The sequence below is a fragment of the Scomber japonicus genome, chromosome 15 (assembly GCF_027409825.1).
Source record: "Scomber japonicus isolate fScoJap1 chromosome 15, fScoJap1.pri, whole genome shotgun sequence".
NCBI classification, from domain to species: Eukaryota; Metazoa; Chordata; class Actinopteri; order Scombriformes; family Scombridae; genus Scomber; species Scomber japonicus.
Genome location: NC_070592.1, coordinates 18562097 through 18577688, shown reverse-complemented (window position 1 = coordinate 18577688; position 15592 = coordinate 18562097). Strand labels below are relative to the sequence as shown.

Here is a 15592-nt window from a genome sequence, read left to right as displayed (position 1 = left end):
AAGTCGTGGTTTATTCTACCTACACTTGTCATTCAGTTAAAGTATGAACTACAGATAAGTCCCTGCTATCTGTGCAACCTCAGTGAAGACTTCTCCAGCTTGTTGTCTATATTTCAGTGACAGCTCCTTCGCCCTCCTAACTTCCTTCATGTTCTCCTCCAGGTTCTCACTCAGTCTACCTTGCTCCTGGTAAGTTGCTGTTACCCCCTTCACTTGCTCAACCATTTGATCCTTGCTTCGGAGCAGCCAGCCAATCAGCTCTTGAAGTGTGGTACCCTTCGAGATGGTAGCCTTAGCGCTCTCTGAAGTGCCCTTCAGTTCATCCTGAGCTGATCGCAGATGTGAAGACATCAGTTCCTCCTCGCTGTCACATTCTGACCCCACAGGAACTACACTGAGGGAGAAGTCGTAGCCCTTTATCTTAAGGGAGACCCTGTACTTGGCCTCTAAATGCACAAAGAGATGGACATTGAAAGAGAGAAACAAAGGAAACAGAAAATTGAGACATTGAAACCTGTGAGCTCTAAGCAGCAATACAACCTCTGTATGTGTCACTCACTGTGCTTGTCTCTGATCATCGCCACACATTCAGATATAGCCAGCTTATCATCATGAGTACAGTTACAGCTCCGTTGCAGGTTGTAGATGTGTTGGGCCATGGACTCATAGTGTTGCTGCTGCTCATTAAAGGTTTCAGCCATGTCACAAAACCTATGGTCCAACTCTGGCACACAGACCCTCCTCATCACCAGCCTGCCGATCCGCCTAACAGTCTGTGCATCTGGGAAGGAAAAAAAATCACATAATAGACACTCAACACCACCACATATAGTGTTGACAAATTCATCCCAATAAAAAGAGGCAGGTATACACGCAGTCACCTACAAACAAAACAGTGAGGGGTGATGTACCATTGCATGCTGGCCGGGTCTGCCTAGCTGATTCAACTCCATTTGGTTCAGTTGGTCTAGGCTGCAGGAGACGCTGCCTCTAAAAAGATTAAAGGGAGCCGTAAAATTAATTTTCTTTGCATAATCTTTTTTGTGGCACTTTCCAAAAAGAGACATAAAGCATTAACTAATTTTTGTGTTAACCTGGATCCATGCAATTACTGTAGACTCAGTGCATTATGTTCTGTGTTTCACATTGCCTTGGATAAATACAGTGTAGTCAGCTATTCCCTAAGCACTCTTCCCCTACTGTATGTATCATTGTGCTTTGTATTTGTGACAGAGACTAAAGTGAGAACAAAAAAATCATATTTAATCTTCAAATAAACAATAAAACCACTGCTCCTGCTTTTCCCACCGTGATTTAAACACATTAAATGTTTATAATGGTTGTTGTTCTCACCATTCATACTTTAAATTGGGCTATTAGTAATCCAGTAAACTCACAGAAGTGAAACAGCGATCAAGTTCCCCGCAGGGAAGAAAACTTAATAGTCTCATGGTCAATAACACATAACTGAAAACAGTGGAAACACGTACCTCGTCGCCGGAGGTTTCATTTAAGAAGCAGCAACAGCAGAGACGGAGCATTTTTAGCAGCTCTGAGCTCTCAATTTGTTTTCAGGTCAATTATCTCTGACAATACGATCTGCATTCCGGGTGACGTCAGCGTCACGAGCCTCATGAAAAAACCTTTCTTCCTGGTTTTGTTTTTTAGATTACTGTGCAGGCATGAAATATAGCGTACAGGTGCACCTACAGGTGTGCTGTAAAGTATTACTATCGTCACTAGCTCTGTTGTCGTCTTAAATATAAAAGTTTGATATACTTATGGACGAAAAATACCAATTTTTTAAAATGTGAACAACAAAACGTTTCCCCTAGATCTATGAACCTTGTTAAAGATGGTAAATCAGTTTCGCAATTCTGCAGGTTAACGTGTAATGTGGCACACCTGCCGGTAGGGGGCGATGCGGATAAATTCAATCAGAACATGAACCGTGTCGTGAATGTAGAAATGATGGTAGAGAATATAGATGATGGCTTTACAACAAGTCCTCTACCAGAAAAAGACTAACTTTGAAAGAAGTTAAAGTAAGGATTCTGATGACACTGTCAAAGGGGTAAACACTTCAGTAGGCTTACAATTAATATCACAGAACAAAGTAATAAATGGAAAGTGATCACTGAGTTACTCAAAGATGGTAATCCCTTTAATCCGATATAACTTGCAAAGGCAAAGAGATTGAGATGAGAAGATTTGGAAAGTTATGTTTGTAAAGTAATTTAACAACAGAAGACTACTAACATTTGCAAAGGATGAAGAACAGTGGAGAAAGATTTTGAACAAAGATTGGAGGAAAAAGTTCAGTCATACATTCCAGATGCAGTTGCCAGAATGAAGGATGCATGCAATCTGGTCCATTATCAGTGTCCATTGAATACATTTTGTCTGAGCTTGACAGAAAATGAAAGAGTGAAGTGATACAACTGTGGAGGACAACACAGTGCCGTTTTTCAAGGCTGTGTTGTGCAAAAGCAAGAGACAGGCAAAGATACAAAATTATGAAGCAGGTTTCATATTCTGGAGCATTAAAGAAGTTAACTAAAGAATGAATACACAAGAAAATAATAGAAAATGAGAGGGGTGCTGCAGTGAAACAGATGAAGAAAGATAATCTCTCAAGTAAGGAGAGCAAACACTGCAATAATTATGCTTACATAGGTGTAAAGGAGGGAATTTCATTTGCAGTTAGTTATTGTATTTATCTGAAAAGTGGCTTATATAGCTCTTCAACATGAAGGTGGAAGGGCAATAATTGATACGATTATTGATGCAGCAAGAGATTATAAGGGGATCACAAACAGAGGGAAAAGCATCATACAAAAAGCTCAATCCACTGAAATGTGACAATGCTTTCTAAAGTAGTGATCTACTGTATATCATCATACTACACATTCTTCAGTGGACTGCTAGAAGTTGAAGTGCAAATGGTCATGAGTTTAAAAAATCGTGATCATGAACTAGCTGTTTTGCCAGACATGATTTGTGATCAAGAAACCTGACTAAAACCACACTTCAAGAAGATGTGATAGAAACATTGTACAAGGAAGGGAATGTGCGACATTTATTAAGGAAGGCCTGGCATTTAGGAAATGATCTTGTCCAAATGAACATGAGTATGTGGTGTTATAACCCAGCCTAGGGGAATCCTGACGCAACATGAAGGAAGGAGACTCCCCTCTTCCTAGCTCCCAAGAACCAATGGCAACAATACATTTTTGCAGTCCTTTAAAGGGGTTTTATTTAAAATCCAACTGTCTAACAGCACAATAGCAAACAAAAAAGAACTAAAGCTAAGCAATTGCAATACAAAAAGACAAACATAAACACAAAGAGACAAAACGCTCATCGAACTGCCTATGGCAATCAAAAGTATTTGTCACGTGGTTGGTTTGGTTTAAAAGCCGAAACAATAATTTAGTTTTAAAATGTTGCCAACAACGCCACCTAAGTTGAGGAGCTTAGGACTCCATAATTGCAGATAGGCTTACAGGTTCTTTTTATCAGGACGGAGCAGAGTTAAAAAACCACATAAAAATGTATAAAGTTCACCAGGATTTATTATAAAACAGTCCAAAGTCTTTTCTCAGTTCCAGACCGTCCTGGAAGAATCCTTCCCAGGACTGGATGCTGATTTCAATTCTCGGAGGTGATGGGGGGGTGAGACCTTCTTCCTTCTCCGGATCTACTCGTTCCCTCGGTCCGGTACTCCGCCTGTAGACACAGAACACAACCGCCAGCCCTCTGTCGACACACCCGTCTACGCTCTCACTCCCTCCTCTGCCTGGCCCTACAGTCGGCCTTCCCAGTGTCTGCCATTTATATTTGGGAGTAAACACTCACGGTTTTCCTGGGTGATAACCTGAAGTCATTCACCCAGGCTGGAGTAGTTACGCTGACAGACACGGCCGCTGCACTTCAGGTAGGAGGGTCTTTCTGTGATGGTAGTTTCTTGGTGGCCTGCTGGTTCCTCATCTTCTCCTTCTCCGGCCTCTCTGGCCTTCCTTCGTCTCTGGCTCCTCTCGTCTCTGGCTCATCTCTCTCTCTGACGTCTCTGGCCTGCAATAAAAAGGGTCATACCTGCAAGCTGCCAGCTGTGGCTTGTTGCACTGATTGTCCGTCGGCTGTGGGATGTTCAAGGTCAGCTCGGAAAAAGAAATTTCAAACATAATTAAATCACAGCAAACCAATATATTAAACTGACCCTGTCACATCCCCCCACAGCTAACAGTTGGCAGTCTCTGCAACAGTTCTCACAGTCTATCGCGCTCTGGTGGTATTCACCGTCGTACAGGTGCTTCATTAAATTCTGCAGGCATGTTGGGGCAGGCACACAGTAGAACATAGGCAGTTCTGCTGGTCTTCCTCCAGTCAATTGTGACGCTGGGGGTCATGGCTGTGGCAGGGAACCTGCACACAGTCCGAGAGAGTTCCTGTGCAAAACCCTCTCCCTTCCCCGGCGTCTCTGGCCTTCCTGGCTCTCGCGTCTCGCGTCTCGCGTCTCTGGCCTTCCTGGCTCTCGCGTCTCGCGTCTCTGGCCTTCCTGGCTCTCGCGTCTCTAGCCTTCCTGGCTCTGGCGTCTCTAGCCTTCCTGGCTCTGGCGTCTCTAGCCTTCCTGGCATGCGCCGTAGTCTCGTGGTGTCGTTCCCACACCTCTTGACGCCTTGGACCTCTTTACGGCCTGGATGTCAGGGTCGGCCTGTTGTTCAGCCACCCAGTTGGGAACCTGTACCAGGGGATCCTCCTCTGGTTCCACTGCTGCTGCTGCTGATGTTACAGCAGCTGCAGTGCTGGTTGTCGGCTGCTCTGGTTGGGGGCAAGTTGCAGGAAACCGGGAGAGGGCATCCGTGTTGATGTTCTCCCTCCCAGCTGGGCTACCCAGCGTTGCTCCACTGCACCCAACCTGGCAGACTCGGGCCTTTTGTGTCCACATGCATCCTCCTCTAATAACAGGGCGTCCTGTCGAAGGGCATTGAAGACTCATCAGGGTGCTGGCGGCATATCTCCTCAATGCTTGAGTTCCAAATTTGGGCCCCCAAACTTTGGTACCCATGGTGCACCCGGAAAAACAGGCATCATCATCATTTTTAAAACTTATCACAATGGTAAAAGCCACCAAAATAAAAGTGTAAAACAATACCTTGGTTTTAACTCTGCTCGGGTACCTGATCCTGCCGACAACGCCAGAAAATGTCACGTGGTTGGTTTGGTTTAAAAGCCGAAACAATAATTTAGTTTTAAAATGTTGCCAACAACGCCACCTAAGTTGAGGAGCTTAGGACTCCATAATTGCAGATAGGCTTACAGGTTCTTTTTATCAGGACGGAGCAGAGTTAAAAAACCACATAAAAATGTATAAAGTTCACCAGGATTTATTATAAAACAGTCCAAAGTCTTTTCTCAGTTCCAGACCGTCCTGGAAGAATCCTTCCCAGGACTGGATGCTGATTTCAATTCTCGGAGGTGATGGGGGGGTGAGACCTTCTTCCTTCTCCGGATCTACTCGTTCCCTCGGTCCGGTACTCCGCCTGTAGACACAGAACACAACCGCCAGCCCTCTGTCGACACACCCGTCTACGCTCTCACTCCCTCCTCTGCCTGGCCCTACAGTCGGCCTTCCCAGTGTCTGCCATTTATATTTGGGAGTAAACACTCACGGTTTTCCTGGGTGATAACCTGAAGTCATTCACCCAGGCTGGAGTAGTTACGCTGACAGACACGGCCGCTGCACTTCAGGTAGGAGGGTCTTTCTGTGATGGTAGTTTCTTGGTGGCCTGCTGGTTCCTCATCTTCTCCTTCTCCGGCCTCTCTGGCCTTCCTTCGTCTCTGGCTCCTCTCGTCTCTGGCTCATCTCTCTCTCTGACGTCTCTGGCCTGCAATAAAAAGGGTCATACCTGCAAGCTGCCAGCTGTGGCTTGTTGCACTGATTGTCCGTCGGCTGTGGGATGTTCAAGGTCAGCTCGGAAAAAGAAATTTCAAACATAATTAAATCACAGCAAACCAATATATTAAACTGACCCTGTCACATATTGCTGGAGAAAGCTGGTCTCAGAAACTGCAAGCCTGAAGGCGGGGCCCAATCAGCTTCCTGGAACCACCTGTAGACTCAGACAATCATTAATTAACCCAGTTCACCTGCAGCCCATCACACACACACTCTCTCTCACATACACATAGCGACAGAGGGAGAAAAAGAGAGAGAGACACAGTAAATGCATAAAATCAAAACATACAAATACAAAAAGACGACTTCTGGGTCGAAACACCTCCCCTATTAAGATCAAACATTTCTCTCCAAAGAAGTGTTTGATTCCACAGGCAAAAGTGCATAACACAAAAGTGCATCCATAAAGTTATACCCCGTCCCTGTTGCTGAACAGCTCTGCCAGTGTTTAGCCAGTGCTTACTCAGTGCTAACACCAGACAATTCTTCAACATGGGACAAACATGAGATGTAACAAAAATCACAAGATCCACTGATCTGTGGTGTGACTACATCCCACAAAGGGTCACAAATAATAAGGAGCTACAATTAAAATCACAAAAACAGTAACACCAAAAATGATGGAACTTAAGTGGACTGCAACAACCACAACACAAAATGGTCACTCTGTACCTGTAGTCATGTACTACACACAATGCTGCCAACTTACCCTTAAGCAGCAACCCATAAGTGACCCAACAAAAGTTGAGCGCAGGTACCACAATACAAAGGTCATAAACCAGAAGTTTCTGCACAAAGACATCAAAGTGATTAAAAAACTAGAGTCGCTCACACAAGAAGATCAAAACCAAGTTGCTCGGCAAAGTACAAAAACTAGGGAGACAAGCTGGAGGCACCCCAACCCCTACCTGCCTACTGAGATGCTTATTAACCTAGCTGCTCTTGTCTTCAGTGGCTTGTCAACCTCGAGGCTATAACACTGAACTCAGTGCATCACTATAGACTGAAGATGTAGTCAACAGCAATACACTGAAGCATGCCCCACTCAGGATTACCACCAAAAATAAGACAATAACAAAGTAGCAAGCTCTTCACACCTGCCCAGCGACTATCTAGTCAGGGTCCCCAAAACTGAGACTCTAGACTTGAGACTGAGGCAGTTACCTTGCCATTGGATGACCATTACAACACACTAGTTACCCCACAAGAGGTTTAAATCCCGGACGAGCCTCCAATTCATGTTGCCCCTAAGGGAACCCTCGCTTAATCTAAAATCCATACAAGGTAAGCTAACACCACTGGTATTTTCATTCATGTTTTATTGTTGCATTTTGCAGATTTATGACGCTGCGTAGCAATGGCTGAAGTACGATGTGTGTAACAGACAACAGTATGGTGGAGGTGCTGGGGTGTGTTCGCTTCCTCCAGGCCCATACTACTACGGGTGTGCTGTGTTTACTGGGTAGGACTTTGCACTATAACTTTTGAATTTTCACCAGTTTACTTTATTTTTATGTAGTCAGGTAATGTGTGGGTACAAAAAAAACTGATTTTGCATTGTTTAGGCATCTTTCAAGATAAATGATGCTTAAGTTTGCTGTGAGGTTCTGTAAATTTAGAACTGCCAATGTTTTATTTCTTCATGTGAAAAATGACATGAAAATTGATATAAAATGTAACATAAAATGTAAATTAAATCCACAGAATAATAATCATGATAACATTAAAATAAACGTGAAAATATCTAGGAAATAAGGGTGTGATCAATTTTCAGATGACTCTACACACTCCGGTCCAGCAGGTGGCGGTATGCACCTTTAAAGATAGTTCGTGATCCGCTAAACACATAACTACAGCCTAGAAGCTATAAGCAGAAGAACGCCTACTTTCCACAATAAATTCTGCCAACCGGTGTGAAGGTTTGATTAACACCTGGCAGCAAATTAATCCACATGTTGTTGTTTTTACCTTTGAGAGAAAACCTGTATTTAAACTTGTGTCCTTTTTAATCCGTAAAATCTCATCTGCTGGTGGCTCAAACTGACTGACTGCCAGTGACAGCGACAACAAAGAGACTGCAGCTGCTCACTGCAGGCTGGCAGCGGTGCTGAAAGTGTTGTAGTTTAATCTGACTGTACAGGTAACATTAAGCAGCCAGAATGACTGGCATAGCCTCACCTGAGAAAGCGTCATGCTCCAAGAAGAAGACAGAGAGGAAGTGTGCCACCAAAGAAGAGTACAGGCAGCTGTCCAGTATCATGGGAGTCATGAACAACCTGAGGAAGCAGGTGAGTCTGTAAGAATGTGTGTGTGTGTGTGTGTGTGTGTGTGTGTGTATATGTATGTGTACGTGTACAGTTTTGTACATGTATGTTATTCAGCTGGTCTTGATACCTGTGTGTGTGTGTGTGTGTGTGTGTGTGTTTCTTCAGGGTACCCTGTGTGATGTGACCCTGGTGGTTCAGGGGAAACACATTTCTGCCCACAGAGTAGTGCTGGCTGCTGCCAGCCATTTCTTCAGCCTTATGTTCACCAGTAAGTGTGCACACACACTCACACATAAACACTCAAGTCCTTCACACTTTTCTGTAACTTAGTGGTTTTATTAGTTTTCCAGATTATGTTGATTTTACAGACACAGAGTGGGTCTGACACAGTAGACTGACCCAGAGCAGAGGGACAGTTATACTGTGGGCTGAGGGGAAGTGATCAGATCATAAGCAAATAGATTTGGGATTAATGGGCAAGGGCATTGTGATCAAATCAAAAGGAGGGGAGGAAGGAGGCATTAACTTTCAGACCTTACAGTGTGAGATAAAACAAGATCAAGGTTTACCTTACAGGGGATAAGAAGGGGCTCCCAGACTTAATCAGTTAGGGGATAAAGGTATTGTAAACATCAAAAGGTAAGGGAAAGGGCGGACACTATCTTCAGACAGGCAGCACTTAACAGCAACAGGATATAACAGCCTCTTCATCAACAGACACACTTGATATTCTGTACATTGAGCCCTTGTGGACCACCGCAGTGAGGATATTGCCTCTGCTGCTGCAGACAGTGTGATTTCTGATAGAACATTGTATCATAGTTGCAGGGATCTGTTTCAAAAATGCAAAATAAGCACCTTTTTAAAGTTATAAAATCTGATGAAATATGTACTATTGTAGTATTAACATTTAGATTTGTTATGGTAAAAGAAAATGGTTTGGTAACCTGTCCGGTAAACTCAAACAAAATGATTAATTTTGTAAACCAAATTTATAATACAAGGTTAATCCTTTAGGAGAAAGTTGTCTTGGGCATTCAAAAGAGTGAAGGGTGACAACATATCCGTATACGTGTACAATCCAACTACAGTTAACATGCAGTATCACACACACATAGATCCATAGTTTAACGGACAGGTTACCAAACCATGTTGTGATACCATAACGAATGATAAAGTCAAAGGCTGCTCTATAGATTATCCTTAATTATGAGTTCTCCAAAAACTTTTGCCACACCAATCAGGAAAAATTTTGAGCCATTTGGTTTCATGTCATCATATATTGTTAGATGTGTTAAATTCCTAAGCATCCTTATCCTTTTCTCTCACTTCCAGCCAGAATGATGGAGTCGATGTCCCATGAGGTGGAACTCAGGAGTGCTGAGCCTGAGATCATTGAGCTATTGATTGAATTTATCTACACAGCCCGGTAAGAAGCTTGGCTAAAAGTAGAGCACAGCTGTGGTGACTAGTGTTGTTCAAAAGTAACTCAATTTTATAGAAGATCCACCTGTTCCAGCTGTTACTTTTAATGGTATGTGTGTGCCAGTATTTCAGTGAACAGCAGTAATGTCCAGTCGTTGCTGGATGCAGCCAACCAGTACCAGATTGAGCCGGTAAAGAAAATGTGTGTGGAGTTCCTCAAAGGACAGATTGATCCGACAAACTGCCTGGGTGAGAACATACATGCAATTAAGTAACTTTTATCTCACTTGCTTTGATCCTTAATGCTAATGTCCAGCTTTATATTTTTATTCTAGGACCTCAATAGGGTAGCGTTGCATGATTCACAGTTCAAAAATATCCTTATTAATCTTGCACTGGTCTTTTATGCAGCCCCTCAGTTCAGCCTCTGTCTCAAACAGGCAGTCTTAGCTCCATTCTCCTAAGGCCCCCTCCCGATGAGCCCACTCTGTTCTGATTCACCAGCTTTCTGAAAACCTGCTGTCGGGCAGCTGCATCAGAGTTGTGTTAAGTTACCACTGATGCAAACCCAACAATTCTTGCTTTACTAAATAATAAAAGACCTTTGTTCAGCAGATCAGTTAGAAATAATGCAGGGAGGAGTATTATAAGCAGAAACACCTACGGTGAGATTTTGATGAAGAGCTGCAGACAACCAGCACACCCCTGACAGATAAACGATTTATTTTACTTTGCCATGCTGTGTAATGAAAAAAACAGTCACAGTGTGCCAACTTGACTCAGGTAATGGTTTGGCATGGATAAACAATGAAAAAATGCTATAATGTTGGTTAAGCAGAGCAGTGCTGTGCTGTTTACTTCAGTATTTGACATTTTGACCATGTTCAACATGAACATCCAACATTCTAGCATTATATGACAAGGAAAAGCATAATTGGTCCCCCTTAATTTTTTGAGTCACCAGCATCAGTTATTGAATAATACCTAGACTAAGGGACTATAAATTCTGGCTTAGAGATGCATCAGTACAGATACTGCTATTGAATATCAGTCTGATACTGACTCAGATAGCTGGATCGGGTATCAGATGCCATTATTTTCATAAATAACAATTCAGTAAATTTGTATCTATGTATTTATTTGTTACATTTTGTTTTACAAAGTTAGGAAAGCAATGTTTAAGTCAAGCCTGATTTTTTTCTTAAAAGAATGATCCCAGTCTCTTCCACACAGTGAGGCATACAATTTATTAATTAAACACCGTTATCGGATTTGTACTTGATGTTGAGTACCAATCCCAAAGCTCAGGTATCAGTATCAGGACTGAAAAAGTCAGTGCATCCCTATTCCAGCTGAGTGAATTATGCTTCTTCTGGTAAGGCAGGGAAACTCCTTTGACTCAGTGCTCCTTATTCTGTCCTCCTGCAGGAATCTCATCCTTGGCAGATTGTATGGACTGTCCTGAGCTGAAGGCAGCTGCAGAGGACTTTTTCCAGCTACACTTCACCGAAGTCTACAAACTGGATGAGTTCCTGCAACTAGACGTCACACAGCTCACATATCTACTACACCAGGACAAACTCACTGTCCGTGCTGAGGCCCAGGTACATGGAATAATATATAAACACACAACAACATTCTTTGACTCAATGCTTGATTTATTGTTTGCTGTAATTAAAGTGTATATATGTAAGAGGACACTCTGAGGAATAGATTTAGCTAAAAAGAACTTACCTTGTCACTGGTATTTTCATCCATATTTTGTTGTTGACTTTTGTAGATTTATGATGCAGCGGTGCGATGGCTGAAGTATGATGTGTGTAACAGACAGCAGTATATGGTGGAGGTGCTGGGGTGTGTTCGCTTCCCCCTGGTCTCCAAAACCTTCCTGTCCAAGACAGTGCAGGCTGAACCTCTCATCCAGGAAAACCCACAGTGCCTCAAGATGGTCATCAGTGTGTAGAGAGACACAAATCCCACACACACACACACACACACACACACAGACAAACACACACACACGGACTGTAATTTAGATGTAGACATAGTGTATATATAATACTGATTGAATCATGCTTATGTGAAGAAACACAAAAGAAAAAACATGAAAGCTGTTTTCTAGTTCTCTTTCATAGAATTCATTTCATGTCTCACTATGGGAACACCTCCTGTGTGACTGTGACCCTGGCTGGCACTATATCAGGAAGGAATGTACAGCTCTGTCTTCTCCCAGAGCTACTTGACAAGATAGTGGGTACATGGAACGATAGGCCATAAAGTGAGATACCCCATTGCTGGAGGTTCCCTGCTGGATTGTTAGGGGATGGAATCCCACACTGCCCACCAGATGCCACCCCTGCAGCCACTGGTAGGGAGCCACTTTCACACAGAGACCTCTCTTCTTCCGCTCTGCCTCTTTCCTCAAAGACTGAGAGCTTCCAGTTTAGTCTCATGAATAAGTGCTACAAGGCAGTGGCTCTGTCAGTGAGAGCCCTCAAAGCCTCTGCTATCCTGACAGTGTAATGACCCTGGATCAACGCATTACTTTCATAAGGCTCACCCAAAAGCCGAAGCATTTTTATCCCTGGTAGATGTGAAAGTAAGCTGTTTTGAAGGGGCAACATTTTATCCTCAAACAACACAACGTTGGGTTGGCTGTAGGCCCTGATGGGCCAACTAGATTTTATCTTCTATGAGGAGCATCAGTGTTTGCATTGATGGTGGGTCCAGTTCTTTTTCTGTATGTTTATGTGGAGAGGGGGGCAGTTATTTGTTTCTTGGACAAAACCACATTTGAGTAAACCTGTGTCCAAATAGCTTCCGTCCCACTGGATAGTGGGGGTTATTGCCCTGACTTACACTGGCAAGGGTCTCCAGCCTTCTGCTGGCCTACATGCACACTCCACTCCACTCACTTAGCAATCTTGTGGCCTCTCCGTAAGGGAGTTTCTATTTTTGCTAGTTTTTATAGGTTGGATGTCACGACAACCACCGTGGCACATTTAGTCCTCAGTACTGGCTCTTCTTAGAAAGTGGATTCTCCTTTGTGAAGTGCCACTGAAGACACAAAACAAATGATATGAAAGAGACCTTAAGGTTATATAGATAAGATGCTTGTTCTCTGATTAGAAGAAGTGTCTCACCAGACCACCCTCCTTGATATGGAGACAAGAAAAAGGTGAGCTTCTTTTGAATGAACTCCCATACCTTTCTGGTATAGGCATCACTAGTGCCAGCCAATTAGGGGTGGTGTAATGTTATTTCAGCTTCTGACGAGGTCACGTAGGAGGTGTTCCCACAGTAAGACACTGTCGTTATATCTACCACCTTAAATTTTAAGGTCTGTTTTACATGACAACGCAGTCTCACACGAAACAAAAAACGGCATGTGCTTTTGTCTCAGGTGGGATGCGCTACCACCTACTGTCTCTGGAGGACCGGGAGGACCTTGGAGAAAGCAGCCGCCCACGTCGCAAGAAGCACGATTACAGAATTGCTTTGTTTGGAGGCTCTCAGCCGCAGTCCTGCCGCTACTTCAACCCCAAGGTACTTGGTTGCACATGCAAACAAATTAATCCCAATGGGCGGACAAGTCAGAAAATATTGTGTAGACATATACCTTTAAGTATGCTTCAGTGTGAAATCCAAGAACTTCAATTTGGGGTTTCAGTTGAGAGAATTCTTCAACTACTTTTGGGGTTTAAAGTGTTGACTGTCAACAAATAAAAATAATTTTCTGAAATTATGAAAAGTTGACAGTACTTTTGTTCTCACCCTTTCTGGATTATGTATTACACAAACAACAATACAGCACAGCTTTGTATAGTCAAGTCAGTCCTGCTTTCCATGCAGGACTCCAGCTGGACAGACATCCGCTGCCCCTTTGAGAAGCGCCGGGATGCCACAGCTGTCTTCTGGGACAATGTAGTGTACATCCTGGGTGGTTCACAGCTCTTCCCCATAAAACGTATGGACTGCTACAATGTCCTGAAGGACAGCTGGTACTCCAAGCTGGGTCCTCCCACACCCCGTGACAGCCTGGCTGCCTGCGCTGCCCAGGGCAAGATCTACACATCCGGGGGGTCGGAAGTGGGTGAGAATATGGATGTGGGAGAGGATGTTGGACCTAGGAGGTTGGGATGTTCAGTAACTACTGAATGGGTTAAAGGATATTTGAATGTTATTATGGTATGCATAAAATAAGTCTTGTGTGGTTAAGAAAAAGTAGCAATCTTTACAGTGATATTTTCCAAGTCTTCAAAAAAGAAATAAATTCTGCCATCAATGTAGCAGAGTTGATTATCTTTCATGGGAGAAATACCACTTACTTCTTTATAAACTTAATCATGATGTTATGCACTGTGTACGTGTCTGCAGGCAGCTCAGCCTTGGACCTTTTTGAGTGCTACGACACCAGGACAGAGTCATGGCAGGTGAAAACCAGCATGCTGATGGCCCGCTGCAGCCATGGCTCAGTGGAAGCCAACGGGCTCATCTATGTCTGTGGAGGAACAGTGGGAAACAATGTCTCTGGCAGGGTCCTCAACAACTGTGAGGTCTATGATCCCAACACACAACAGTGAGTCGCAGAAATACACTGTTCACAGTATGAAGTTCACTCTGACATATTAATGTAAAAACAAATGTAAGGAAAGAAAGTGGTTTATAAAGATATGAACTCTTTACCATGAGAGCAAATTTTGTATGACAAGCATTTGACATAATTATGTGCACACAAAGGCATAAAAGTGGTGATTCACATATTGTTCTGGTTGCACTCCTGCATGTGACTCACTGAGCATGTTTGTATTCTCTATTACACTGAATTTTTACATTTTAACATCACCATCTTCTTGTCTTGTTACCTGCCTCTGTCTTCAGATGGAAGGAGCTGTCTGGGATGAGAGTGGCCAGAAAGAACCATGGGTTGGTGGTGGTCAATAACAGGATCTATGCTGTTGGAGGACAGGGGGCACTAGGTAATAATACAAACATTACTACAGCTACTACACTGCTACAGTGCTGTTTTCATAATACTCTGTGTGTAAGTATAGAGGCGTGATGTAAAGAAAACTTTTGTGTGTTTTTCTAGGTGGACTGGACTCTCTGGAGTACTACGACATCGCCACTAATGAATGGCGTGCTGCCTCTGCAATGCCATGGCGAGGTGTTACAGTGAAGTGTGAGGCTGTGGGCGATACAATCTATGTGCTGGCAGGATTTCAAGGGGTTGGGCGGCTTGGACACGTCCTGGAGTACCACACCGACACAGACAGGTTTGTGTAGAAATTTGACTCAATATTAGTTTAATAAAACAAATATAAACTCTGAATTGAGTTTGGATTTATTTGCAAACTGCCATTTATTCCAGTTTCATGATGTTTGTAAATCAGTTTTCTTCTTTTTGTCCAGGTGGGTGACTTGCAGCAAGGTGCGAGCGTTTCCAGTCACCAGCTGCTTGATCTGTGTGGTTGACACATGTGGAGTGAATGAGGATGAGGACATGGACCTCATAGACTCTCAGGCACACACTGCAGCTGGCGCTTCTTCATCTGCCACAACCTCATCATCTTCATAGAACACAAGGGAGATTTAGTGGAAATGAAGTTGTGGAATCCACTGAATTAGCTGAGCTTGATGTATATGAGTAATGTCTTCATGTCATGCCAGAACACACTAATGTAAATAATCACATGTGTATTCAGGAAGCAGACTATTAATGTTCTGTATTCAGCGGTCTCCTGTATCCAAATGTCTCTATCTTTTAACCATACTAGAATTGTAGGTTCCTCTGTGAGTGGAACACAATCCACAAATGTATGGAAAGTGAATTAGAGTGAGTTGCAATATCAGTTCACCATCTGAGTATATTGAGGATATCTCAGCTTGTCAGATTTTTTTAATTTCATTTCTTGGTCCTTTTTAAAGAAGTTTGGTTTTT

At 43.2% G+C, this 15592-nt stretch overlaps 1 protein-coding gene across 1 annotated transcript; it reads left to right on the top strand.

The window, feature by feature from the left end:
- Positions 1 to 7840: 7840 nt before the first annotated feature.
- klhl7 (kelch-like family member 7) lies at positions 7841 to 15507 on the top strand. The gene is made up of 12 exons (XM_053333857.1): positions 7841 to 8247; positions 8392 to 8494; positions 9562 to 9655; positions 9776 to 9900; positions 11080 to 11255; positions 11432 to 11606; positions 13055 to 13197; positions 13504 to 13744; positions 14029 to 14230; positions 14533 to 14630; positions 14744 to 14927; positions 15064 to 15507. The coding sequence occupies exons 1-12, from the start codon at positions 8119 to 8121 to the stop codon at positions 15227 to 15229; spliced, it is 1836 nt and encodes a 611-aa protein (XP_053189832.1). The 5' UTR covers positions 7841 to 8118; the 3' UTR covers positions 15230 to 15507.
- The last annotated feature ends 85 nt before the right edge of the window (positions 15508 to 15592 follow it).